Consider the following 25,408-nt stretch of genomic DNA (forward strand, 5'->3'; position numbering starts at 1 on the left):
GGTTCAGCTCTAAGGTTCAGCTCTAAGGTTCAGCTCTAAGGTTCAGCTCTGAGGTTCAGCTCTGAGGTTCGGCTCTAAGGTTCAGCTCTGAGGTTCAGCTCTGAGGTTCAGCTCTAAGGTTCAGCTCTAAGGTTCAGCTCTGAGGTTCAGCTCTAAGGTTCAGCTCTGAGGTTCAGCTCTAAGGTTCAGCTCTGAGGTTCAGCTCTGAGGTTCAGCTCTAAGGTTCAGCTCTAAGGTTCAGCTCTGAGGTTCAGCTCTAAGGTTCAGCTCTGAGGTTCAGCTCTAAGGTTCAGCTCTAAGGTTCAGCTCTGAGGTTCAGCTCTAAGGTTCAGCTCTGAGGTTCAGCTCTGAGGTTCGGCTCTAAGGTTCAGCTCTAAGGTTCAGCTCTAAGGCTCTAAGATTCAGCTCTAAGGTTCAGCTCTGAGGTTCAGCTCTAAGGTTCAGCTCTAAGGTTCATTACAGCTCTGCCTTTTGTTTGTGTTTTAGGCTCTTTTTGTCATTTTGCCAGTTTATTTCACATCAGTTCAAGTATTCACTGTTTGAGGTTTCAGGACATTTTGATCTTACAATCTCATCGTGTCGACACAAAGACGGGAACAAATACTTTTAATAACTTTGCTCTGTGGAACAAACAGAAACTTTTTAAATGGAATCATTTTATGCCTTTTAATGAGCTGACCTGTGCTGTGCTCATTGTCATCCTTATGTAACAAATCATTTTTTATTTTATTTTTCAAAACCTGCACCGAGCTGGCCCTGTCCATGGTGTACCCCACTTAAGGCCCAAAGTCACCCGCGACCCCTAACGGGAACAAGCGGTAATGAATACATATTTTAATGAAAACACTTTAATCTTTCATTTTATGGTTTTATATGGCTTGAAAAAAACAAAGGAAATATAGCTCTAAAAGATATTTGAGTCTGAAATAATGACCCGCAGGTTGTTCTTTTGGGGTGTTTTCATCATTTGAGTGTCTCCTTTAAAATGGAGCTAAAACAGTCTCATTCTCTTCATTGTTTTATACAAGCCTCTCCAGCCCTGACCACGTTTTATTGATGATTTTACTGAGATGTAAAATCAGTTTAAGATTGTAACATCTGTGTTTAGTTTGTATGTTCTGATCCGCTCCTTCCATGTTGTGAGAACAGATCTGAGTGTAATTGAGTGTCCACTAGGGGGCGGAGTGTAATTGAGTGTCCTTTAGGGGGCGGAGTGTAATTGAGTGTCCTTTAGGGGGCGGAGTGTAATTGAGTGTCCTTTAGGGGGCGGAGTGTAATTGAGTGTCCTTTAGGGGGCGGAGTGTAATTGAGTGTCCTTTAGGGGGCGGAGTGTAATTGAGTGTCCTTTAGGGGGCGGAGTGTAATTGAGTGTCCTTTAGGGGGCGGAGTGTAATTGAGTGTCCTTTAGGGGGCGGAGTGTAATTGAGTGTCCTTTAGGGGGCGGAGTGTAATTGAGTGTCCTTTAGGGGGCGGAGTGTAATTGAGTGTCCTTTAGGGGGTGGAGTGAAATTGAGTGTCTGTTAGGGGGCGGAGTGTGAGTGTCCTTTAAGGGGCGGAGTGTAATTGAGTGTCCTTTAGGGGGCGGAGTGTAATTGAGTTTCCTTTAGGGGGCGGAGTGTAATTGAGTGTCCGTTAGGGGGCGGAGTGTGAGTGTCCTTTAGGGGGCGGAGTGTAATTGAGTGTCCTTTAGGGGGCGGAGTGTAATTGAGTGTCCTTTAGGGGGTGGAGTGAAATTGAGTGTCCTTTAGGGGGTGGAGTGAAATTGAGTGTCCTTTAGGGGGCGGAGTGTAATTGAGTGTCTGTTAGGGGGCGGAGTGTGAGTGTCCTTTAAGGGGCGGAGTGTAATTGAGTGTCCTTTAGGGGGCGGAGTGTAATTGAGTGTCCGTTAGGGGGCGGAGTGTAATTGAGTTTCCTTTAGAGGGCGGAGTGTAATTGAGTGTCCGTTAGGGGGCGGAGTGTGAGTGTCCTTTAGGGGGCGGAGTGTAATTGAGTGTCCGTTAGGGGGCGGAGTGTAATTGAGTTTCCTTTAGAGGGCGGAGTGTAATTGAGTGTCCTTTAGGGGGCGGAGTGTAATTGAGTGTCCTTTAGGGGGCAGAGTGTAATTGAGTGTCCTTTAGGGGGCGGAGTGTAATTGAGTGTCCTTTAGGGGGCGGAGTGTAATTGAGTGTCCTTTAGGGGGCGGAGTGTGAGTGTCCTTTAAGGGGCGGAGTGTAATTGAGTGTCCTTTAGGGGGCGGAGTGTAATTGAGTTTCCTTTAGAGGGCGGAGTGTAATTGAGTGTCCTTTAGGGGGCGGAGTGTGAGTGTCCTTTAAGGGGCGGAGTGTAATTGAGTGTCCTTTAGGGGGCGGAGTGTAATTGAGTGTCCGTTAGGGGGCGGAGTGTGAGTGTCCTTTAGGGGGCGGAGTGTAATTGAGTGTCCGTTAGGGGGCGGAGTGTAATTGAGTGTCCTTTAGGGGGCGGAGTGTAATTGAGTGTCCTTTAGGGGGCGGAGTGTGAGTGTCCTTTAAGGGGCGGAGTGTAATTGAGTGTCCTTTAGGGGGCGGAGTGTAATTGAGTGTCCGTTAGGGGGCGGAGTGTGAGTGTCCTTTAGGGGGCGGAGTGTAATTGAGTGTCCGTTAGGGGGCGGAGTGTAATTGAGTTTCCTTTAGGGGGCGGAGTGTAATTGAGTGTCCTTTAGGGGGCGGAGTGTAATTGAGTGTCCTTTAGGGGGCGGAGTGTAATTGAGTGTCCTTTAGGGGGCGGAGTATAATTGAGTGTCCTTTAGGGGGCGGAGTGTAATTGAGTGTCTGTTAGGGGGCGGAGTGTAATTGAGTGTCTGTTAGGGGGCGGAGTGTAATTGAGTGTCCTTTAGGGGGCGGAGTGTAATTGAGTGTCCTTTAGGGGGCGGAGTGTAATTGAGTGTCCGTTAGGGGGCGGAGTGTAATTGAGTTTCCTTTAGAGGGCGGAGTGTAATTGAGTGTCCGTTAGGGGGCGGAGTGTGAGTGTCCTTTAGGGGGCGGAGTGTAATTGAGTGTCCGTTAGGGGGCGGAGTGTAATTGAGTTTCCTTTAGAGGGCGGAGTGTAATTGAGTGTCCTTTAGGGGGCGGAGTGTAATTGAGTGTCCTTTAGGGGGCGGAGTGTAATTGAGTGTCCTTTAGGGGGCGGAGTGTAATTGAGTGTCCTTTAGGGGGCGGAGTGTAATTGAGTGTCCTTTAGGGGGCGGAGTGTAATTGAGTGTCCTTTAGGGGGCGGAGTGTAATTGAGTTTCCTTTAGGGGGCGGAGTGTAATTGAGTGTCCGTTAGGGGGCGGAGTGTGAGTGTCCTTTAGGGGGCGGAGTGTAATTGAGTGTCCGTTAGGGGGCGGAGTGTAATTGAGTTTCCTTTAGGGGGCGGAGTGTAATTGAGTGTCCTTTAGGGGGCGGAGTGTAATTGAGTGTCCTTTAGGGGGCGGAGTGTAATTGAGTGTCCTTTAGGGGGCGGAGTATAATTGAGTGTCCTTTAGGGGGCGGAGTGTAATTGAGTGTCTGTTAGGGGGCGGAGTGTAATTGAGTGTCTGTTAGGGGGCGGAGTGTAATTGAGTGTCCTTTAGGGGGCGGAGTGTAATTGAGTGTCCTTTAGGGGGCGGAGTGTAATTGAGTGTCCTTTAGGGGGCGGAGTGAAATTGAGTGTCCTTTAGGGGGCGGAGTGTAATTGAGTGTCCTTTAGGGGGTGGAGTGAAATTGAGTGTCCTTTAGGGGGTGGAGTGAAATTGAGTGTCCTTTAGGGGGCGGAGTGTAATTGAGTGTCTGTTAGGGGGCGGAGTGTGAGTGTCCTTTAAAGGGCGGAGTGTAATTGAGTGTCCTTTAGGGGGCGGAGTGTAATTGAGTGTCCGTTAGGGGGCGGAGTGTAATTGAGTTTCCTTTAGAGGGCGGAGTGTAATTGAGTGTCCGTTAGGGGGCGGAGTGTGAGTGTCCTTTAGGGGGCGGAGTGTAATTGAGTGTCCGTTAGGGGGCGGAGTGTAATTGAGTTTCCTTTAGAGGGCGGAGTGTAATTGAGTGTCCTTTAGGGGGCGGAGTGTAATTGAGTGTCCTTTAGGGGGCGGAGTGTAATTGAGTGTCCTTTAGGGGGCGGAGTGTAATTGAGTGTCCTTTAGGGGGCGGAGTGTAATTGAGTGTCCTTTAGGGGGCGGAGTGTAATTGAGTGTCCTTTAGGGGGCGGAGTGTAATTGAGTGTCCTTTAGGGGGCGGAGTGTAATTGAGTGTCCTTTAGGGGGCGGAGTGTAATTGAGTGTCCTTTAGGGGGCGGAGTGTAATTGAGTGTCCTTTAGGGGGTGGAGTGAAATTGAGTGTCTGTTAGGGGGCGGAGTGTGAGTGTCCTTTAAGGGGCGGAGTGTAATTGAGTGTCCTTTAGGGGGCGGAGTGTAATTGAGTGTCCGTTAGGGGGCGGAGTGTAATTGAGTGTCCTTTAGGGGGCGGAGTGTAATTGAGTGTCCTTTAGGGGGCGGAGTGTAATTGAGTGTCTGTTAGGGGGCGGAGTGTAATTGAGTGTCTGTTAGGGGGCGGAGTGTAATTGAGTGTCTGTTAGGGGGCGGAGTGTAATTGAGTGTCCTTTAGGGGGCGGAGTATAATTGAGTGTCCTTTAGGGGGCGGAGTGTAATTGAGTGTCTGTTAGGGGGCGGAGTGTAATTGAGTGTCTGTTAGGGGGCGGAGTGTAATTGAGTGTCCTTTAGGGGGCGGAGTGTAATGGAGTGTCCTTTAGGGGGCGGAGTGTAATTGAGTGTCCTTTAGGGGGCGGAGTGTAATTGAGTGTCTGTTAGGGGGCGGAGTGTAATTGAGTGTCTGTTAGGGGGCGGAGTGTAATTGAGTGTCCTTTTGGGGGCGGAGTGTAATTGAGTGTCCTTTAGGGGGCGGAGTGTAATTGAGTGTCCTTTAGGGGGCGGAGTGTAATTGAGTGTCCTTTAGGGGGCGGAGTGTAATTGAGTGTCCTTTAGAGGGCGGAGTGTAATTGAGTGTCTGTTAGGGGGCGGAGTGTAATTGAGTGTCTGTTAGGGGGCGGAGTGTAATTGAGTGTCCTTTAGGGGGCGGAGTGTAATGGAGTGTCCTTTAGGGGGCGGAGTGTAATTGAGTGTCCTTTAGGGGGCGGAGTGTAATTGAGTGTCCTTTAGGGGGCGGAGTGTAATTGAGTGTCTGTTAGGGGGCGGAGTGTAATTGAGTGTCTGTTAGGGGGCGGAGTGTAATTGAGTGTCCTTTTGGGGGCGGAGTGTAATTGAGTGTCCTTTAGGGGGCGGAGTGTAATTGAGTGTCCTTTAGGGGGCGGAGTGTAATTGAGTGTCTGTTAGGGGGCGGAGTGTAATTGAGTGTCTGTTAGGGGGCGGAGTGTAATTGAGTGTCCTTTAGGGGGCAGAGTGTAATTGAGTGTCCTTTTGGGGGCGGAGTGTAATTGAGTGTCCTTTAGGGGGCGGAGTGTAATTGAGTGTCCTTTAGGGGGCGGAGTGTAATTGAGTGTCTGTTAGGGGGCGGAGTGTAATTGAGTGTCTGTTAGGGGGCGGAGTGTAATTGAGTGTCCTTTAGGGGGCAGAGTGTAATTGAGTGTCCTTTAGGGGGCGGAGTGTAATTGAGTGTCTGTTAGGGGGCGGAGTGTAATTGAGTGTCTGTTAGGGGGCGGAGTGTAATTGAGTGTCCTTTAGGGGGCAGAGTGTAATTGAGTGTCCTTTAGGGGGTGGAGTGTAATTGCCGAGTGTGAACTCGGTCAACTGATCCGGATCGGTTTAGTCTGGACTAAACGGATCGTCTGTCGACTACATTTGAAAACCACATATTGTTTCAGATTGTAATATTTTGGGCCAATGGTTCCGAGTACAAAGCAAACAACAGGGAGGGACCAATCACAGCCCTGTCTCACCCCCTTTTGCAAAGTCTGTCAAAAGACCGTTCATTTTGATTCTTGAACTTAGGCTTTTGTACAGATCCTCAATATTTGTTAGTCAATCATCCATTTCATATTTGTTTAGCGCTTTAAATATGAAAACAAATAAAGCCATCGAACAGAATCAAAAGCCTTTTCAGCGTCCAAACTTTTTATTACAGCTTTGGTTTGTTGTTTTTGTATTTGTCTCATTCTGTGTAAAGATTGTCTTATGTCTGATATTTGTGGATTAAATTTTAAAGTATTCCTTTGCTAGGGAAGTTTATTTGTAGAGCACAATTCAAGACAATTCATAGTGATTCACACGACATAAAAGAGCAAATATATTCCTGTCAATCACATGAGCAGCTGAACAAAAGTGTTTAATCTTAGATTGAACTTTGTCAGAGAAGAACCTGTCTCACATCTTCAGGAAGAATGTTCCAGAAACACAGATTCCCCATGTTTAGTCCTGACTCTAGCACCAGCAGGAGGCCGGTCCATGTTTAGTCCTGACTCTGGCACCAGCAGGAGGCTGGTCCATGTTTAGTCCTGACTCTGGCACCAGCAGGAGGCCGCTCCATGTTTAGTCCTGACTCTGGCACCAGCAGGAGGCCGGTCCATGTTTAGTCCTGACTCTGGCACCAGCAGGAGGCCGGTCCATGTTTAGTCCTGACTCTGGCACCAGCAGGAGGCCGCTCCATGTTTAGTCCTGACTCTGGCACCAGCAGGAGGCCGCTCCATGTTTAGTCCTGACTCTGGCACCAGCAGGAGGCCGGTCCATGTTTAGTCCTGACTCTGGCACCTGCAGGAGGCCGGTCCATGTTTAGTCCTGACTCTGGCACCAGCAGGAGGCCGGTCCATGTTTAGTCCTGACTCTGGCACCAGCAGGAGGCCGGTCCATGTTTAGTCCTGACTCTGGCACCTGCAGGAGGCCGGTCCATGTTTAGTCCTGACTCTGGCACCAGCAGGAGGCCGGTCCATGTTTAGTCCTGACTCTGGCACCAGCAGGAGGCCGCTCCATGTTTAGTCCTGACTCTGGCACCAGCAGGAGGCCGGTCCATGTTTAGTCCTGACTCTGGCACCAGCAGGAGGCCGGTCCATGTTTAGTCCTGACTCTGGCACCAGCAGGAGGCCGCTCCATGTTTAGTCCTGACTCTGGCACCAGCAGGAGGCCGCTCCATGTTTAGTCCTGACTCTGGCACCAGCAGGAGGCCGGTCCATGTTTAGTCCTGACTCTGGCACCTGCAGGAGGCCGGTCCATGTTTAGTCCTGACTCTGGCACCAGCAGGAGGCCGGTCCATGTTTAGTCCTGACTCTGGCACCAGCAGGAGGCCGGTCCATGTTTAGTCCTGACTCTGGCACCTGCAGGAGGCCGGTCCATGTTTAGTCCTGACTCTGGCACCAGCAGGAGGCCGGTCCATGTTTAGTCCTGACTCTGGCACCAGCAGGAGGCCGGTCCATGTTTAGTCCTGACTCTGGCACCAGCAGGAGGCCGGTCCATGTTTAGTCCTGACTCTGGCACCAGCAGGAGGCCGGTCCATGTTTAGTCCTGACTCTGGCACCAGCAGGAGGCCGGTCCATGTTTAGTCCTGACTCTGGCACCAGCAGGAGGCCGGTCCATGTTTAGTCCTGACTCTGGCACCAGCAGGAGGCTGGTCCATGTTTAGTCCTGACTCTGGCACCAGCAGGAGGCCGGTCCATGTTTAGTCCTGACTCTGGCACCAGCAGGAGGCCGGTCCATGTTTAGTCCTGACTCTGGCACCAGCAGGAGGCCGGTCCATGTTTAGTCCTGACTCTGGCACCAGCAGGAGGCCGGTCCATGTTTAGTCCTGACTCTGGCACCAGCAGGAGGCCGGTCCATGTTTAGTCCTGACTCTGGCACCAGCAGGAGGCCGGTCCACACACTGATCTGTTGGATGCAGTGACAGAGTGAATCCACTGGTCCATATTCACCTGCGACAGTGAAACATAGATCTGACTCGTCTGCATCATTGTGATAGGACACATGTTCACTGTGTATCATTGAACAGAAGGGGACCCAGGACTGACCCTTGGGGCACTCCACAGGTCAGGGTCATGTGGTCTGAGACACAAAGTGCTTCCTGTCTTCCAGATAGGACCTTAACCAGTTTAGGGCGGGGCCAGTGATGCCCACCCAGTCCTCTAGTCTCTGTAAGAGGGTCACATGATCGACAGTGTCAAAAGCAGCATCAGATCAACAGAATTAAGACTGAGGCTTTGCTCGTGTCAGTGTTCAGGAGGATGTCATTTGTCACCTTGACAACAGCAGTCTCAGTCACCTTGACAACAGCAGTCTCAGTCACCATGACAACAGCAGTCTCAGTCACCTTGACAACAGCAGTCTCAGTCACCTTGACAACAGCAGTCTCAGTCACCATGACAACAGCAGTCTCAGTGTGACGAGGTCTAAAACCTGAAAAACATCAAATGAGTGATTTCTAAGGAAATCTGTGACTGTTGTAAATAAGATATTCCTTTATTGTCCCACATTTGGAAATTTCATTGGTGCAACGCAGGTAGATACAGAGGTAGATCCAGAAGAACAGATCACTTATAGGAAGTCTGAAAAACACTTTCAGTAGAAGATCTCCTATAAATAAATAAAAACTCCCATAGACAAACAAATAAATAAATACCATTGCACATGAATCACAACAGAATTGCACATGGTTAGGTCAGTATTGCGAGTGTTCAGGACTAGCAGTGTTTGTTATAAAGTCTGACAGCAGCAGAAGGAAAGACCTACGAAACCTTTCCTTCACACAGCGAGGGTGGATCAGTCTCTCACTGAAGCTGCTCTCCAGAGCAGACAGAGTGTCCTGCAGGGGACAGAGTGTCCTGCAGGGGACAGAGTGTCCTGCAGGGGGTGACACTCATAGTCCAGCATAGATGTGAGTTTAGCCAGGACCCTCCTGTCCCCCACCTCCTGCACCGAGTCCAGAGGACAGCCCAGGACGGAGCTTTGTCCAGCCTCTTCCTCTCCCTCTCTGTGATGCTGCTGCTCCAGCAGGCCACACCTACAGGAGCTGATGCCACCACAGAGTCAGAGAAGGTCTTCAGGAGTAAACGACCTTTTCAAGGACTTTGCCCCAAAATGTCAGATTAGAGATGGACCGGTCATGACTCAGGACTGCAGCATCAGTCAGAGACCACTCCCCCTGACCCCTGACCCCTGCTCTTCTTTAGGAGAGGCTTTATGACCACATTTTTCAAAGACATTGGGAATGTTCCAGATTGAAGCGACATGTTGACTATGTGAGTGGTGCTAACAAACTGTTCAGCACAGACTTTAGAAATCTGGAGGGCCACACATGGAGGCAGCTGTAGATGAACTCAGACTGGTGATCTCATGGACAGTTTTGTCAGTTACAGGTGCAAAGAATAATCAAACTCATTAGACTTGAATGTTCCATTCTTTTGGACATTATCGAGGTGTATATACGATAGTCCACATTCTGAGTTGAGATGGGTCTATATGATGCGCAGTCATGTCGATCCTCTCCCTCTTTAGTATCAAGGATATGATGACTTCTTTCCAACTCTGAAGATCTGAGTTTTTTTAAAGGCCCAGGTAAAAGTTGTAAAAGCAGAGGAGTTGTGTAAATTGCTTTTTCAATTTCTATGTATTGATTTATTTTCATCCCAAGAATCAACTGCTTTTGTTTTGTTTTTTGTTTTCTATACAATGACAATATACCTATATGTCCAGGTCTGGCGTCTCCCTCCGTCCTACAGTCTGCAGTGGCGTCCAAACCCAAGACCAACTGTGTGGCCATCTCTAAACCTCAGGAAGGTGAGGGCTCATTCCACACATACAACATTGATCAGATACATCGGGTGCACAACATCAGGCTGAAGTCAACACAACACACGGTTTCCTGAAGGAGGTCACGCTTGATTGTGCGCAAGTACGTAAATATGTAAATAAATATATATTTCATATAGCGGTTGCATAAGTGTGCACACCCTTAAACTAATATATTGTTGAAGCGTCTATCATTATGGCTCATCTTGACTTGGCAGTATTTGCTCACTCTTCTTTGCAGTAAAGTTCCAAATCTGTCAGATTGTGAGGGCATCAGCTGTGCCCTCTTCAGATCATCCAGAGTTACAATCGGACTCAGGTCTGGGCTCTGAGCCACTCTTCCGAGCACAAACGCCGGCCATCATCTGGAGGGATTTGTGCATAAAGGGCTCCAGCACACTCCAGGGCCAGTGTGAACGGAGCTGAATGAATTGTCTTTGAGGTTGGACTCACGGAGCACGTGTAACACGGTTGATCTAACATAGCCGGAAATCGTGGTACTGCGACTCTCGTACTGTGACTGTCAATTCTGACCAGGTGCAAAACAGCTTATGGCCCTTATGGTTTGACATCCTTATTTTCTAGAAATTAGCTGTCAGAAAGCATGGACTCCTATTTTTCAAATGTCTTTAAACAACTGCACTGTCCTGGCTTGATAGGTTATCCCTGTCCCAAAAGTCTGCTGTCCCCACACTGACAAGGACTTTAGACCTGTAGTTTTCACTTACTGTATTTTTATTGCCATGAAGGGCCTGGAAAGATTGATGCTTGACAATCTAAAGCAGATGTAGCCTCTATTATTGACCCACTGCAGTTTGTAAGCGGGTCGCAGGAGAGCGGTCGCAGGACAGCGGACGCAGGAGAGCGGGCGCAGGAGAGCGGGCGCAGGACAGCGGACGCAGGACAGCGGACGCAGGACAGCGGACGCAGTGATGACTCTGTCCCATTTCATCTTCAGCACTCGGAAGCTCCAAACACGTAGACCAGAGTGTCACTCGCAGACTTCTATACAGTGCAGCCTGTTACTGGTCAAAAAGCTGACGGAGCTGAATTTAAGTTTATGCTTGATCAAATGTTGGTTCTTGTTGCTAACAGATCGGATACAACATGTGCGGTTAAATCCACTTTTTCTTAGGCAATATCTTGTAAAAGATTTAGTTAATAATAATAATAATAATAATAATAATAACTTTTATTTATATAGCGCTTTTCAGTGACCCAAAGACGCTGAACATAATAAAAAAGGGGGGGGTATTTACAGACAGGGGGGACAACACGTACAGAACACATTAATATACAGATAAAATGAACAAGACAGAAGAAGTAGAGAGAAAAAGATGGGGATGTAACAGGGGGTAGAAGAGTAGGCAATGGGGTAGAGGAGGCTAGGGGAGGGGGAGGTCACAGGCTTGGGTGAAGAGGTATGTTTTTAGGCGGGATTTGAATGTTGTGAGTGAGGGAGAGTGGCGGACAGGTTGGGGGAGGGAGTTCCAGAGTCGGGGTGCTGTTCGGGAGAATGCTCTGTCGCCAAAAGTTTTGAGTCGGGATGTTGGTGCAGTCAGGGTGAGAGAGGAGGAGGATCGGAGAGCTCGGGTGGGGCGGTGGGGGATGAGGAGGTCAGACAGGTAAGGGGGGGCAAGTTTATTTAAAGTTTATGCGCTGCTTGATGGGGAGCCAATGGAGAGAGCGGAGAACGGGAGTGATGTGATCACGGGACCGGGTGTGGGTGAGGAGGCGGGTGTGGGTGAGGAGGCGGGTGTGGGTGAGTAGGCGGGTGTGGGTGAGGAGGCGGGTGTGGGTGAGGAGGCGGGTGTGGGTGAGGAGGCGGGCAGCGGAGTTTTGGACCATTTGGAGTCTGTGGAGGGAATGGGAGGAGATGCCAGTGAGGAGGGAGTTGCAGTAGTCGAGGCGGGAGGAGATGAAGGCATGGATGAGGGATTCAGCAGCGGGGAGGGTGAGGCAGTGTCGGATTTTGGCGATGCGGCGGAGGTGGAAGTATGAGGTCTTGACAATGTGGCTGACATGGGGAGTGAAGGAGAGGGTGGGGTCCATGATGACACCGAGATTGCGTACCAGGGTAGAGGGGGTGATGGTCGAGGTGTCGATGCTGAGTGAAAAGGGACCAGTTTTATTGAGAGTGGATTTGGTGCCAATGAGGAGGAGCTCTGTTTTGTCACTGTTCAGTTTGAGGAAGTTGAGAGTGAGCCATGATTTTATTGTAGAGATGCAGGTTTGGATGTGGCTGAGGGGAGGGTTTTGGGTGGATTTGGTGGTGAGGTATATCTGGGTGTCGTCAGCGTAGCAGTGAAAGTCCAGGTTGAGTTGGCGGAGGATGTGACCAAGGGGGAAGATGTAGCAGATGAAGAGGAGGGGGCCGAGGACTGAGCCCTGGGGGACCCCTGCGTTACTAGGGAGAGGGTGGATGAGTGACCGGAGAGGGAAATGAACTCTTGCCTGTTGGTGAGGTAGGATGTGAGCCAGTCAAGTGCAGAGCCCTCAACACCCAGTTGGAGCAGCCTTTGTAGGAGGATGGAATGGTTTATAGTGTCAAAGGCTGCGCTGAGGTCTAGTAGTAACAGGATGTTGAGGGCCCCGGAGTCTGCAGAGGTGAGGAGATCGTTGAGTACTTTGACCAGGGCTGTTTCAGTGCTGTGAAGTGGGCGGAAGCCAGATTGGAGGGGTTCATAGAGGTTGTTTGACTGGAGGTGGGTGTGAAGTTGGGCGGCGACGATGCGTTCCAGCGTTTTTGAGAGGAACGGCAGGTTGGAGATGGGGCGGTAGTTGGAGAGGTTGGCGGAGTCTAGGGTGGGTTTTTTGAGGATGGGGGTGATGGAGGCCAGTTTGTAGATGGAAGGAACATGGCCGAGGGATAAAGACTGGTTGAAGAGGGTGGTGAGATGGGGGATGAGAGCAGGGAGGCAGGCCTTGGTTAGAGTCGTTGGGAGGGGGTCGAGAGAGCAGGTGGTGGTTTTGGAAGCGGTGATGAGGTCTATGATATGAGAGGAGTTTACAGAGGAGAAGGTGGTGAGGGCAGGGAAGGGTGGGTGGTCAGGGAGAGGAGGGGGGGCAGGGGTGGGGGTGGTGATGGAGTTAATGGAGACGGCAGTCATGGAGCTGTTGATTTTGGAAATTTTGTCATTGAAGGCAAGGAGGAAAGAGTTGCAGAGGTCAGGGGAGGAGGGTGGAGTGATGTCCGGTGGCTGGAGCAGCTTGTTGACGGTGGAGAACAGGGTGCGAGGGCTCCGGTGGGAGCTGTTGATGAGGGTGGAGAGGTGGGCAGATTTGGCGGCTTGGAGAGCGTCACGGTAGGAGGAGATGTGTAATTTGAAAGCTTCGGCGTGGACGGTGAGGCGGGTTCTTTTGAGGAGTCGTTCGAGTTGGCGGCCAGTCTGCTTCATGGTGCGGAGTTCAGGGGTGTACCAGGGGGCGGGGTTGATGTATGAGACGGAGGAGGTTTTCCAGGGGGCTAGGGAGTCAAGGGAGTCGGAGAGGGTGGTGTTGAGCATGACAGCATAGTCGTCGGGGGAAGAGGGGGGGGAGTCAGGGGGGAAAGCAGAGGATATGAGCTGGGAGAGCGTGAGGGGGTTGACTGACTTGATATTGCGGTAGGTGATGGTGCGTTTTTTGGGGTTGTGGGGCGAGGGTAGGGGGGCGGAGAAAAGGATTCAGAGATGATCAGAGAGTGGGAAGGGGAGGGGGTGGGGCTTAGATATGGGTAGGAGAGAGGAACAGACTAGGTCCAGAGTGTGGCCTTTGGTATGGGTGGGGAAGTCAATATGTTGGGTGAGATGGAAGCAGTCCAGGAGAGAGAGGAAGTCGGATGTCAGTGGGGCGTTGGGGCAGTCAATGTGGATGTTGAAGTCACCAGTGAGTAGGAGGCGGGCAGAGAGAGAGGATGCGATGGTGAGGAGTTCAGACAAGTCAGTGAGGAAAGAGGGGTGGGGCTTTGGGGGACGATAGATCAGGATAACGGTGATAGAGTTGGGGAGGGAGAAGGCGAGGTATTCAAATGATGAGATGGATGGAAGGTTGAGGTTCAGTTCAGTGATGGATGTAGATTTTTTATGAATAACAGCAAGACCTCCCCCACGCCCGGAGAGGCGGGGTTTGGCAGTGTAAGTGTAGTTGGAGGGAGTGGCTTGGTTGAGAGCATAGAAGTCCAGGGGCTGTTGCCATGTTTCACAGAGGAGAAGCAGGTCAATGTTATTGTCCAGTAGCAGTTCAGATATAACAGGTGATTTGTTGGAGAGGGAGCGGCAGTTCAGCAGTGCAAGGGAGATGGGTGGGGGCGCGGAGATGGATGGGGGCGCAGGGGTGGGGGGCGGAGGTTGCTGAGGTTGGCAGTGCGGCAGGTGGGGGTGACGGGGGGGCGAAAACTAGTCCAGAGTGAGGGGATAGGTGAGCCGTCGTTGGAGTGTTGGTTATGGGAGAGACCAGAGCCCCTGTGGATGTAGCGGGGCCGGCGAAGGATCCCAGCTGAGCTAGCTGCAGAGGCAGCAGCAGCTGGGAGACGGTGTTTATGGTTGAGGAGGTGAAGGTCAGCAGCGGTGTAGGTGAGTAGGCGAGAAGTTGGTGGAGCGGTGGCCTGGAGGCGCGGGAGTGATAGTCCGAGGAGGAGATGGAACGTAGCAGCAGATGAGAGTAATCCAGTTAGAATGTTGGCGGTGGCTAGAGGCTGGTTAACTAGAAGCTGGTGGGCAGAGAGTTGTGAAAAAGCAGCAGTGGACCGGGTGTTGAAGCTGGTGGAATGAGTGGCGTTGGTTGCCCCAGACCTTGTCTGCACGGCAGGGAGGCCCCGCGATACCATGACGGACCTCAGCAGGTGTTAAGCCAGCTGTTAGCTGGCGGCTAGGGCAGTAGATAGTCCAGGAGTGAGGGAGGAGATGAGCGATGGACGGTGCAGTAATGTCCGATGAAGTGAAGGAACAGGGATGTAGACAGAAGACAACACAGAGACGCGGGAACAAAACAAAACAATGGAAACGACTAACAAAAGAAAGACGTTGGGACAGAAGCGGCAGTCCACATACCAGACGCCGGCGTTGCTCTAGCCCAATCAAGACGCATTTGAGTCCAGTTTTGTGACCAGATCGCCCCCGTCTGTGGAGCGGGGAAAGCAGAGAAACGGGGCTGTACCTTGGTTGTATGGGGCTGCTTTTCTCCGGGTGGAGCCGGTGCCCCGCTCTCCGTGTCTGCTCCTGTGGCGGGCTGGGGCCACACCTTCGCCCAGGTACAGACCTCCGGGGCGGCGGGTGCGGGAGCGCGGAGCCGGTGTTCGGACGTGGAAACGCCGGTGCAGCGGAGGAGAAGTGGTGCCGCGTGCGGCTCGTGGCGGTGCGTGCCGCTCGTGGTGGTGCGTGCCCGCTGTAGTTGAAGTCATCTGGACTGTTTCTTTTGGGGAAAAGGCAATGTCTTGTAACACTGGGGTACCACAAGGGACAGTGAGCTCACCTGTGCTTTTTACGCTTCATGCAAACACTTGCCAAAGGAGCCATTGCCAAAACAGAATTGTAAAGTTCTCAGATGACACAATAATTGTTAGACTATTATCTGCAGCAGACAGCTCATCAGTTTACTGTGAGGTGAAGAAATGTAAGGCCTGGTGTGAGGACCATTATCTGCTCCTAAACACTTTCATCAGAGGTCATCTTTGATCCTAGAAATGCAAGTGTACATGCCCCTCTGCTTATTGGCCGCAGTATTCAAGTATTCACACTGACGACCACTTCTGATGGCGTTACCATGACGAGCATCTTTGTGGCAAAGGACTGGACTTCTTGATGAGGCTGAGGTTGTAAAATACTGATCTGCTTTTACGATGCCGTGTTGGAGCCTCGTGAGGCGTGGCTGTCGGTTTGGTGCATTAACCATGAGGGACAAAACTTCTAAAGCTCCTTATAATACACTCAGCCTCACAAGGGAAATCCCTGGTGACCCAAATCACTTCTTGTTCTCAAAGTTTGAACTCTTACCTTCAGGTAGACGTTTTAGACCTATTGAATTTAAAACAAACCGCTCTCTCCTTCCTCCCTGTGCTTTTGATTTTCAGTGATTAAATAATGAAATGTGTAATTACATGTATTTAATAAATACTTGAATTGCTGTTGCAGTGATGACTGGAACCTATAGGATTTTAATGTAATTCAATTGAAAGCGAATAGTTGACAATTTGATATTATCGTTGTCTCTGTATTTGTACTTGTGTGTTGTACTGCATTTAGGTGGTGACTCATGAATCATAGATGTGTGAAGTATTTATTTGATCTTATTTTATCGTATATACATTGATTTGAATGATGTATTAGTTTGACGCTCTGAGTGATTGTGATGTGTGGAGTTTGTCATGCAGATGGAGGAACGCTCACACTGTTGAGCTTAAATGAATGTGCATTAGAGGCTCAACTGTATATTCAGCTGCCAGTTTCAAGTAAAAGGGTTCCAGGTTATAAAGGCCAGCTACATTTTTGTGTCCAGGGTTTTCATCTCACGAAGACCTTCACCGATGGACAGTTAAAGTGAAGAGAGCAATCCAGATTTGATTTCCTTTTTCAGAACCAGTATTTGATTTTGTCCCTTATTGACCAGGCAATGAACAATCATAACTCAGACCAGCAGATACAAAATGTTCATCAAAGAAACTCTATTTTACATTTATCAGTCAACTTTAGACCATCCTTGTTCAAAAAGCTTGGCAGATTGTTGCCAGCCACAGAATATTATTTTTGATTTTACTACTTTCCAAAACTTCTGAGGATCATTTCAGTTATTTCTCGTTTCTGAGAGATTATAGTCAGACTGGGCTTTATTGATAGTGGAGGAACATTTGGTCCACAATTGGCGACAAAATAGCCAGTCAACCTCAGTCTTAGACAAAGGGATGTTGCTAGGGCTAAAGCAAGAGAGTCTAAGAAGGTTTCTTTGTGGTTTTGTCCTTTCACCCTAAATTCTTGGAAACATGTCGGTTTTGTCCCTCATTCGTCCATTCGACATCGCAGAGCTCTGCCTCCAGACCCGGGCCTTGAGCATGGAGACGTACAACGCCAAAGTGCCCAAGTAAACTGGTCTATGGGTCCGTGGCCAGTCGAAATTGGACTTATAGGGCCACGAACACAACTTTAAAACAGGTGGTTAATCTTTGTCTTAAAAAATCTGTTTTTTCCTGGACAGAGATCAAGGCAATTTCAGACTTGAACCTGGAGTCGGATGAGAAGTTGGACAAGCTGGAATCCTTTCTGGGAAAGCTCAACCACAAAGGTTTGGCCTGCTTATCTGTTATGATCAGATCTTATGTGTTTCAAAGTTAGACACACATCCTTGAAGACACAGTTGTCTGATGTCTATTTTTCAGTGTTTGGAGTAGAAAGCACCGTCACTGTGACACAACTCAAAGTCAAAGAGGTGATGAGTCTGGAGGATGAGACCTTCTCAAAGTTCTTCCACCACATGGAAGACCTGCCCATTACCAACCCCATGAAGCTAGAGCAAGACTTTGACCTGATCTTTGGCCCACAGCTTCCCAGGTACAGCCCGTCTGTCTGTCCGTCCGTCCGTCCGTCACCTTCCATGTCTTCTCTGAGCCCTTTGTACAGGGCTATTCAACTTAATTTTCCAGAGAGCCTGGTCCAGTTTACTACTGTAAAAACATTTTGGGTCGCACAAAATATCCCTAACCCTGTATCAGTAACTGATTTAAATGTTGTGAGAAATACTATACACGGTATATGGCAGCGCTTTCAGCTGATGCACCTTTACTTCTGCTGCTTTGGGTAATGACCCAAAGGACAAGATCGCAGATAAAAGCGGTCGAAATGAGTTTCCTCCGCCGGGTGGCTGGGCACGCTCCCTTAGAGACAGGGTGAGGAGCTCAGTCACATGGGAGGAGCTCGGACTAGAGCCGCTGCTCCTCCACATCAAGAGGAGCCATCTGAGGTGGCTGGGTTCAACTCGGAGTGGTATAAAGCTTTAAAAGAAACACTTACTCCTTTCCTTTTGGCAAATTTTAACAGCCACTTAATAAAAGTCCTCCCCTCCTAGTGTGTAACTCCTCCCCTCCTAGTGTGAAAGAGGCCATCATATCCCTGAGACCAAAAGAAGGGAAGGACCGACTGGACTGTGCCTCATAGAGACTATTTCTATTCTGAATGTTACTATCGTTTATTCACCTCAATTATGTCCAAAAGAACGGAACAAATCCTCCCAAACTGAATCCACAAAGACACAAGACGACATAAGACCATCTTTACACACAATGAGACACACACAAGACGACATAAGACCATCTTTACACACAATGAGACTCACACAAGAGACATAAGACCATCTTTACACACAATGAGACACACACAAGAGGACATAAGACCATCTTTACACACAATGAGACACACACAAGACGACATAAGACCATCTTTACACACAATGAGACACACACAAGACGACATAAGACCATCTTTACACACAATGAGACACACACAAGACGACATAAGACCATCTTTACACACAATGAGACACACACAAGACGACATAAGACCATCTTTACACACAATGAGACACACACAAGACGACATAAGACCATCTTTACACACAATGAGACACACACAAGAGACATAAGGACATCTTTACACACAATGAGACACACACAAGATGACATAAGACCATCTTTACACACAATGAGACACACACAAGAGACATAAGACCATCTTTACACACAATGAGACACACACAAGATGACATAAGACCATCTTTACACACAATGAAACACACACAAGACGACATAAGACCATCTTTACACACAATGAGACACACACAAGACGACATAAGACCATCTTTACACACAATGAGACACACACAAGACGACATAAGACCATCTTTACACACAATGAGACACACACAAGAGGACATAAGACCATCTTTACACACAATGAGACACACACAAACACAACTAAACAAAGCCGTAATAATTAGTTTGGACGCTGAGAAAGCTTTTGATTCTGTTAACTGGCCATATTTATTTAAAGGGCTAAACAACTTTCAAATCAACAAGTTAATTATAAAAATGTTGTGGCTCTTTACGACATCAAGAATTCAAATCAATGGTTATTTGACACGTCCACAGACTCTTGCACGGGGGTCAGGCAGGGCTGTGCCTGGTCTCCCTTTCTGTTTGTCTAATGAATTGGGCCAATGGTTCCAAATACAAACCAATCAAACAATTCATGGTGTTACAATTGATGGGATGGAACATAGAATTGCCTGCTGCAGATGATGATCTATTGTATTTGACCAAACTAGAAATCCATATTCCATACCCAATGTGATGCATTTTCTCCAGGAAATTGGTTCAATGTCTGGATACAAATTAGATGTACAAAAAACAAATTGTTTCATTCTGGTGGCCCCCTCTGACCTTCAAAAATATTTAAATGGCCAAAGAAATCTCTTGGATATTTAGGTTTGGTACTTCAGAGAGACCTATCCACTATTCTGAAGAAAAGATATACCCCTCTTTAATATATTTATTGTTATATAAAACAATCTTGAAAAATGGACCCTTATCCCTAAGTCAAAGGATCGAAACTATCAAAATGCCCAGCTTTCTCTCTGTTCCAGACTTCTATTTTCCCAGTTTGACCCAGTTTCCATCCCCAAGCGGATGTTTGTTGAGTGGAATAAAGTATTCCATGATTCATGGCTAGGGAAAAAAAACTATTTATCTAATTAATTATCTAAATAAAATTGAGGCTGGGGTTTGCCATGTCTGAAAAATTACTTTATTTCAGGTTAAATCAGAGCTTTGCTTGTCTGACCCAGAATATGAAGCTCAATGGTCTCATACTGAGAGTCATGTGGTGCCGGGGGTTCCTGTACAGGTCTTATACTGAGAGTCATGTGGTGCCTGAGGTTCCTGTACAGGTCTTATACTGAGAGTCATGTGGTGCCAGGGGTTCCTGTACAGGTCTTATACTGAGAGTCATGTGGTGCCTGAGGTTCCTGTACAGGTCTTATACTGAGAGCCATGTGGTGCCAGGGGTTCCTGTACAGGTCTTATACTGAGAGTCATGTGGTGCCTGAGGTTCCTGTACAGGTCTTATACTGAGAGTCATGTGGTGCCAGGGGTTCCTGTACAGGTCTTATACTGAGAGTCATGTGGTGCCGGGGGTTCCTGTACAGGTCTTATACTGAGAGTCATGTGGTGCCGGGGGTTCCTGTACAGGTCTTATACTGAGAGTCATGTGGTGCCGGGGGTTCCTGTACAGGTCTTATACTGAGAGTCATGTGGTGCCGGGGGTTCCGTTACAGGTCTTATACTGAGAGTCATGTGGTGCCGGGGGTTCCTGTACAGGTCTTATACTGAGAGTCATGTGGTGCCTGAGGTTCCTGTACAGGTCTTATACTGAGAGTCATGTGGTGCCGGGGGTTCCTGTACAGGTCTTATACTGAGAGTCATGTGGTGCCTGAGGTTCCTGTACAGGTCTTATACTGAGAGTCATGTGGTGCCGGGGGTTCCTGTACAGGTCTTATACTGAGAGTCATGTGGTGCCTGAGGTTCCTGTACAGGTCCTATACTGAGAGTCATGTGGTGCCGGGGGTTCCTGTACAGGTCTTATACTGAGAGTAATGTGGTGCCTGAGGTTCCTGTACAGGTCTTACTACAGATGACAGACGTTTGAGTCATTTGGGGGGATGGAGAATCCTTGGGTGAAATCTGTTCTTACAACATGGAAGGAGCTGATCAAAACATAGAAACTAAACAAGCTTAAACTGGTCAGTTTTTGATCAAAATGTCACACCTACAGCTCAGACTCAAGATTGGAGTCTGGACAACAAAAGGTTTTTTTTACCAGATTGTAAAGGAGAATCATCTGAAGAGCTTTGATGATTTGAAATAATCATTTGGCTTAAAGAAACAGACTTTTAAAGGTTTTTACAAAGGAGTTATTGTAACCAAGAAATTAAAATGAATGATGACCATCAGAGCCTTTTGACTGAAACATTTATTAAAGCTTATAAAAACAACTTTCTAGAGGATTAATATCTAAATGATACAAATGTATTGACAGTCTTGACAGTCACTACTGATGACATTAAGGGTCAATGGGAAAGAGATGGTCACTTTGTTCTGGAGGATGAAGAGTGAAAGTATAAGTACATCTCACTGGAGAACCACAGGAGAGGATGTTTGGAGGGAATTCTGATGGAAAAGTGTGTCTGGTTTCCAGTGTTGTGCCTGAACGGGTCATCATTTTGGTGAACTTGAACTGAACGTACTGTATTACTGCTGACAAACAATACTGTGAACGTGTTCATTCTGGTGTCTGTGAACGGCACGTTCATTCTTTTTAATTTCGTTCAATAGATGTCAGATTTGTAGAGACTTCCAGGCGAAAAACACAGTTATGTTGCCCAAAAAGAGCGTAGACAGAGATTTTACGGACAGAGATTTCGCATGTCGCACCGCACTGCGCATGTGCATCAAAACAAAAAGCAGCATGAACGCGACAGCAACAGAGCAGCAGGAGTCGCCCTACGACCAGTTACAAGGAGTCGCCCTACGACCAGTTACAAGGAGTCACCCTACGACCAGTTACAAGGAGTCGCCCTACGACCAGTCACAAGGAGTCGCCCTACGACCAGTTACAAGGAGTCGCCCTACGACCAGTCACAAGGAGTCGCCCTACGACTGGTTGGACCGGTTAATGCTGGAGAATTTTTTTGACGCCCCCCCAATGGTCCGAATCCAGACCCAACTGCATTTGGACATAATGTGGGAGGGACTGGCTGGTCAGGTAATCGGTTTGCGGGTCACTTCCCCGAGTGCTCCGATGACTATGGGCACTTTTGCATTCACCTTCCACGCCTTCTCCAGCTCTTCTCTGAGCCCTTGACATAGTTGTTGTTGCTTTATGGTGGTTGGTATCCAAGTGTTACATTACTGCCAGACTTTTGTCCAGTTTCTCCTGTTTTTTTGCCATCTCAACCACAATGGTTTTCTCTGCTGTCTATCCACCCCCACAACGTCTGGTTGGTTCTCCATTACCATTCGGTCTGGTAACCCTAACCCTTGGCTCGGTCATTCTCCACCACCTTTGGAGTGGTTTCCCACTTTGTCCTTGGGGTCTGTACTCTGCACAGATGTTTCTTACACTATGTCAGCTCCTGGTGATGGCGCTCCATGTGTGCTGTCCCTGCAGCATCTGCACCTGCAGTTATGTGTGGGATGGTCTCAGGGCCCTTTGCACAGCCTACACCTTGGGTCTTGTCTGGTGTGGTAGATCTGGGCCTCTATTGATCTGGTGTTCAGGGCCTGCTCCTGTCTTGCCATGATCAGGGCCTCTGTCCTTCAGACCGGCTCTTTCTAACCATTGGTAGGATTTTGTGATATCAGCCACGTCGATTATGTTCCAGTGGTACATCCCATGTAGGGGCGTGTCCTCCCATGTAGGGGCGTGTCCTCCCATGTAGGGGCGTGTCCTCCCATGATGGTCGCTCCAGCACCTCATCATCCTCTGTTCCTCATTGTCTGAGACATTCACTGTAGGAGCCTTGTCCTTGATATACTTATGGATCTTGGACGTTTCGTCCTGGATAGTGGCTCTCACGCTCACTAGTCCTCGGCCTCCTTCCTTACGGCTAGTGTACAGTCTCAGGGTGCTGGATTTGGGATGGAACCCTCCATGCATGGTGAAGAGATTTTTGCTTCTTAACATCTGTGGTCTGTTTCTCCTCCTTTGGCCAACTGATTGTTCCTGCAGGGTCTGATCACTGGCAGGGCCTAGCTGTTTTTTGCCTGGGACTTATTCTCACCATTGAGCCATCCAACTACACTTTTCTTGAAAGACATCCCGAATGACATCCCATGTCTAGCATTGACATGGGTTAGACATAACCCATGTCATGCTGTAAATCCTGGTTGAATGGATCACTGATTCGATGTCTCGCCTATGTTGATCAAATCGTTTCAGTTTATGCTATACATGTTAAATCAAAGCACAACTGTTGTATTCAAAACCTAACACTCACCTCTGCTTGGGCCCAGGTTGACCTCAGATATGGTACAGCACAAGCGTTTAGTGCGTCCAGTCAGGAACGTCCAGGCCTCCAGGAACCCTCTGAAAACCCTGGCCTCCAGAGAAGACATTCGCCACGAGTACACAGAGACCAGGCTCAACGTGGGGCTGCTGGAGAGCAAGAGGCTCAAGGAGGAGAAGGGTGAGTGAGTGTATGGCTCAACAGGTTTGGAGAAAATCTACTGGCAAGTTTTCAAAGTACTACTACTACTACTACTGCAAGATTAGTATTTATATTTGTCCATTTGTTTTCTGCGGAGGCTCCCTGATGACAGGGGTGAGAAAAGAGTCTATTTTGTCGGCTCAAATATTTTGTTAATAAATAGTATTCTTACTACACTTCCCACATTTTATTCAAATTGTTCCCACGAATGAACAAATTTGTTGTTATGCCCTATAAGATCCCTGCATTCGGCTAAATGAGGCGTGGGGACTAGAGATGCAGACCTAAACCCACGTTCAGGTTCAAGTCCGGATTCTAATCCAGAGGTTCAGGTTCAAGTCCGGACCTAATGAGTCCGGACCTGAACCAGGCCATATTTACATAATGTTAAAACAGCGTAACACAAGCGACTTGGCTAAATTAAGTTGAAGACACATGAACAAGGACTTAACTGCAGTGAAATAAACTCAATTTATCTGGTTTATTCACTGTTTATTAACAGAAGTTACAACTTACAAATCACAAGCTACGAGCTAAGAGCTAACACACATGCATGTGTTTTACTAGAGGAACAAGAGCATGTTGAGTATTGGTATTGGAGCAGCTGTTTCAGCTGATACTATGTTTGTAAGTGTGTTACTGGTTTGACTGGGCTGTTCCCACACCTGAAGTTTAATGCTTTAGATACATTTACACTCTTTAATTTTGCAGATCCATTGGCATCAAAGTCATGTAAAAACTTTCAAAAACTAACATAACAACTAGAACCACTATAAATCAATCAACTTAGCAGTATCAAAAATAGAATATGAAAATATTTGACACTACACACAATACATCATATTAACAGCATTAAACACAAGACCATATTTAATAACTGTAGAATACAAATACTATTTATCTGTCAATAATATGAGTTCACCCAAGCCTTAGCTTGTGCGGGAGGTTGAGCGTATGGCCTAGAAATTTGATATAGTCGGCCTCACCTCCACGCACAGTTTGGGCTCTGGAACCCATCTCCTCGAAGGGGGCTGGACGCTCCACTTCTTTGGTGTTGCCTGTGGGGAGAGGCGGGGCTGGTGTGGGCTTGTAGGTCTCCTGAGGTCATTGACAGGTATTGGCAGGCCAGGCGGGTTGCAGCTTGTGCTGTTGCAGAGTCAAAAACCCGGGGCTGGGAGGAGTTCGGGGAGGCCATGGAGGAGGACAATCGGTCGGCCCCAAAGAAATTCTGGCAAACCGTCCAGCGCCTCAGGAGGGGGAAGCAGTGCTTCACCAAAACCATTTGCGGTGCGGGTGGAGGCCTGCCGACCTCGACTGGGGATGTCGTCGGACGGTGGAAGGAATACTTTAAGGACCTCCTTGATCCCACTGTCATGTCACAAGAGGAAGCAGAGACTGGGGACTCTGAGGCTGACTCGTCCATCACCCGGGCTGAATTCACTGAGGTTGTTGGCAAACTCTTCTGTGGCAGGGCTCCGGGGGTGGATGAAATCCACTTAAAGTCTCTGGATGTTGTAGGACTGTCTTGGCTGACGCCTCTGCAACATTGCATGGCGGTCAGGGACAGTGCCTCTGGACTGGCAGGCCAGGGTGGTGGTGCCTCCCCGGTAAGGTCTATTCCAGAGGACTGGTTTTCGTCCCGGTTGTGGAACACTGGACCAGCTCTATACCCTCCATCGGGTGCTCGAGGGTTCATGGGAGTTTGCCCAACCAGTCCACATGTGCTTTGAGGATCTGGAGAAGGCTTTCGACCGTGTCCCTCGGGGTGTCCTTTGGGGGGTGCTCCGGGAGTACAGGGTCCGGGGCCCTTTGCTCAGGGCTGTCTGGTCCCTGTATGACCGGAGCAGGAGCTGTGTTCACTGCAGTAAGTCAGACCTGTTCCCAGTGCATGTTGGACTCCTCAGGGCTGCGCTTTGTCACCGGTTCTGTTCATAGTTTTTATGGACAGAATTTCTAGGCGCAGTCAGGGGTCGGAGGGTGTGGTCAGGGGTCGGAGGGTGTAGTCAGGGGTCGGAGGGTGTCCGGTTTGAGGACCGACCACAGGATCTCATCTCTGCTATTTGCAGACGATGTTGTCCTGATGGCTCCATCAAACCCGGACCCGGATAAGCTGAAGAAGATGGATGGATGGATGTGTGAGAGCAGAGATACAGTGAGCTTGGACGCTTACTTCGGGAACATGTCTAAGAAACTGAAGAACAACATCACCTCTAAGAACCGGGCTAGCCTTGCTACAACTAAGCTAACTGGCCCCGCTATTCTGGCTCCCACCTCCATCCACACTGGATTTGGGCCGGGCACCTCTCCAGAGGAGTCCTGGAGAAGGATAGACCCAGTGATTAAAGCGGGTCTGCGGGAGATGACTAATAAGATTACAAAAGCAGTAAATGCAAAGATAGATACGACTCTGGTGGAAATGAGTGATTCAAAATCCAATACTAACAAACTGGACAGCCGAGCCACAGCAGCCAAAGAGGAAATCTCTAATTT

General features: G+C 48.7%; 1 protein-coding gene across 1 annotated transcript in view; it reads left to right on the forward strand.

Annotated features, from left to right (window-relative positions):
• Positions 1-25,408, forward strand: part of LOC140364850 (supervillin-like) — a 230,059-nt gene that overhangs the window by 102,880 nt on the left and 101,771 nt on the right. Inside the window, 4 exon segments of the mRNA XM_072451235.1 lie at positions 9,596-9,679; positions 16,859-16,945; positions 17,040-17,211; positions 22,725-22,897. Coding sequence (XP_072307336.1) covers positions 9,596-9,679; positions 16,859-16,945; positions 17,040-17,211; positions 22,725-22,897 — 516 coding nt within the window.

Source organism: Eucyclogobius newberryi, unplaced genomic scaffold, assembly GCF_026437365.1.
Source record: "Eucyclogobius newberryi isolate DKJ021-1_F unplaced genomic scaffold, fEucNew1.0.hap1 SCAF_18, whole genome shotgun sequence".
Taxonomy (NCBI): domain Eukaryota; kingdom Metazoa; phylum Chordata; class Actinopteri; order Gobiiformes; family Gobiidae; genus Eucyclogobius; species Eucyclogobius newberryi.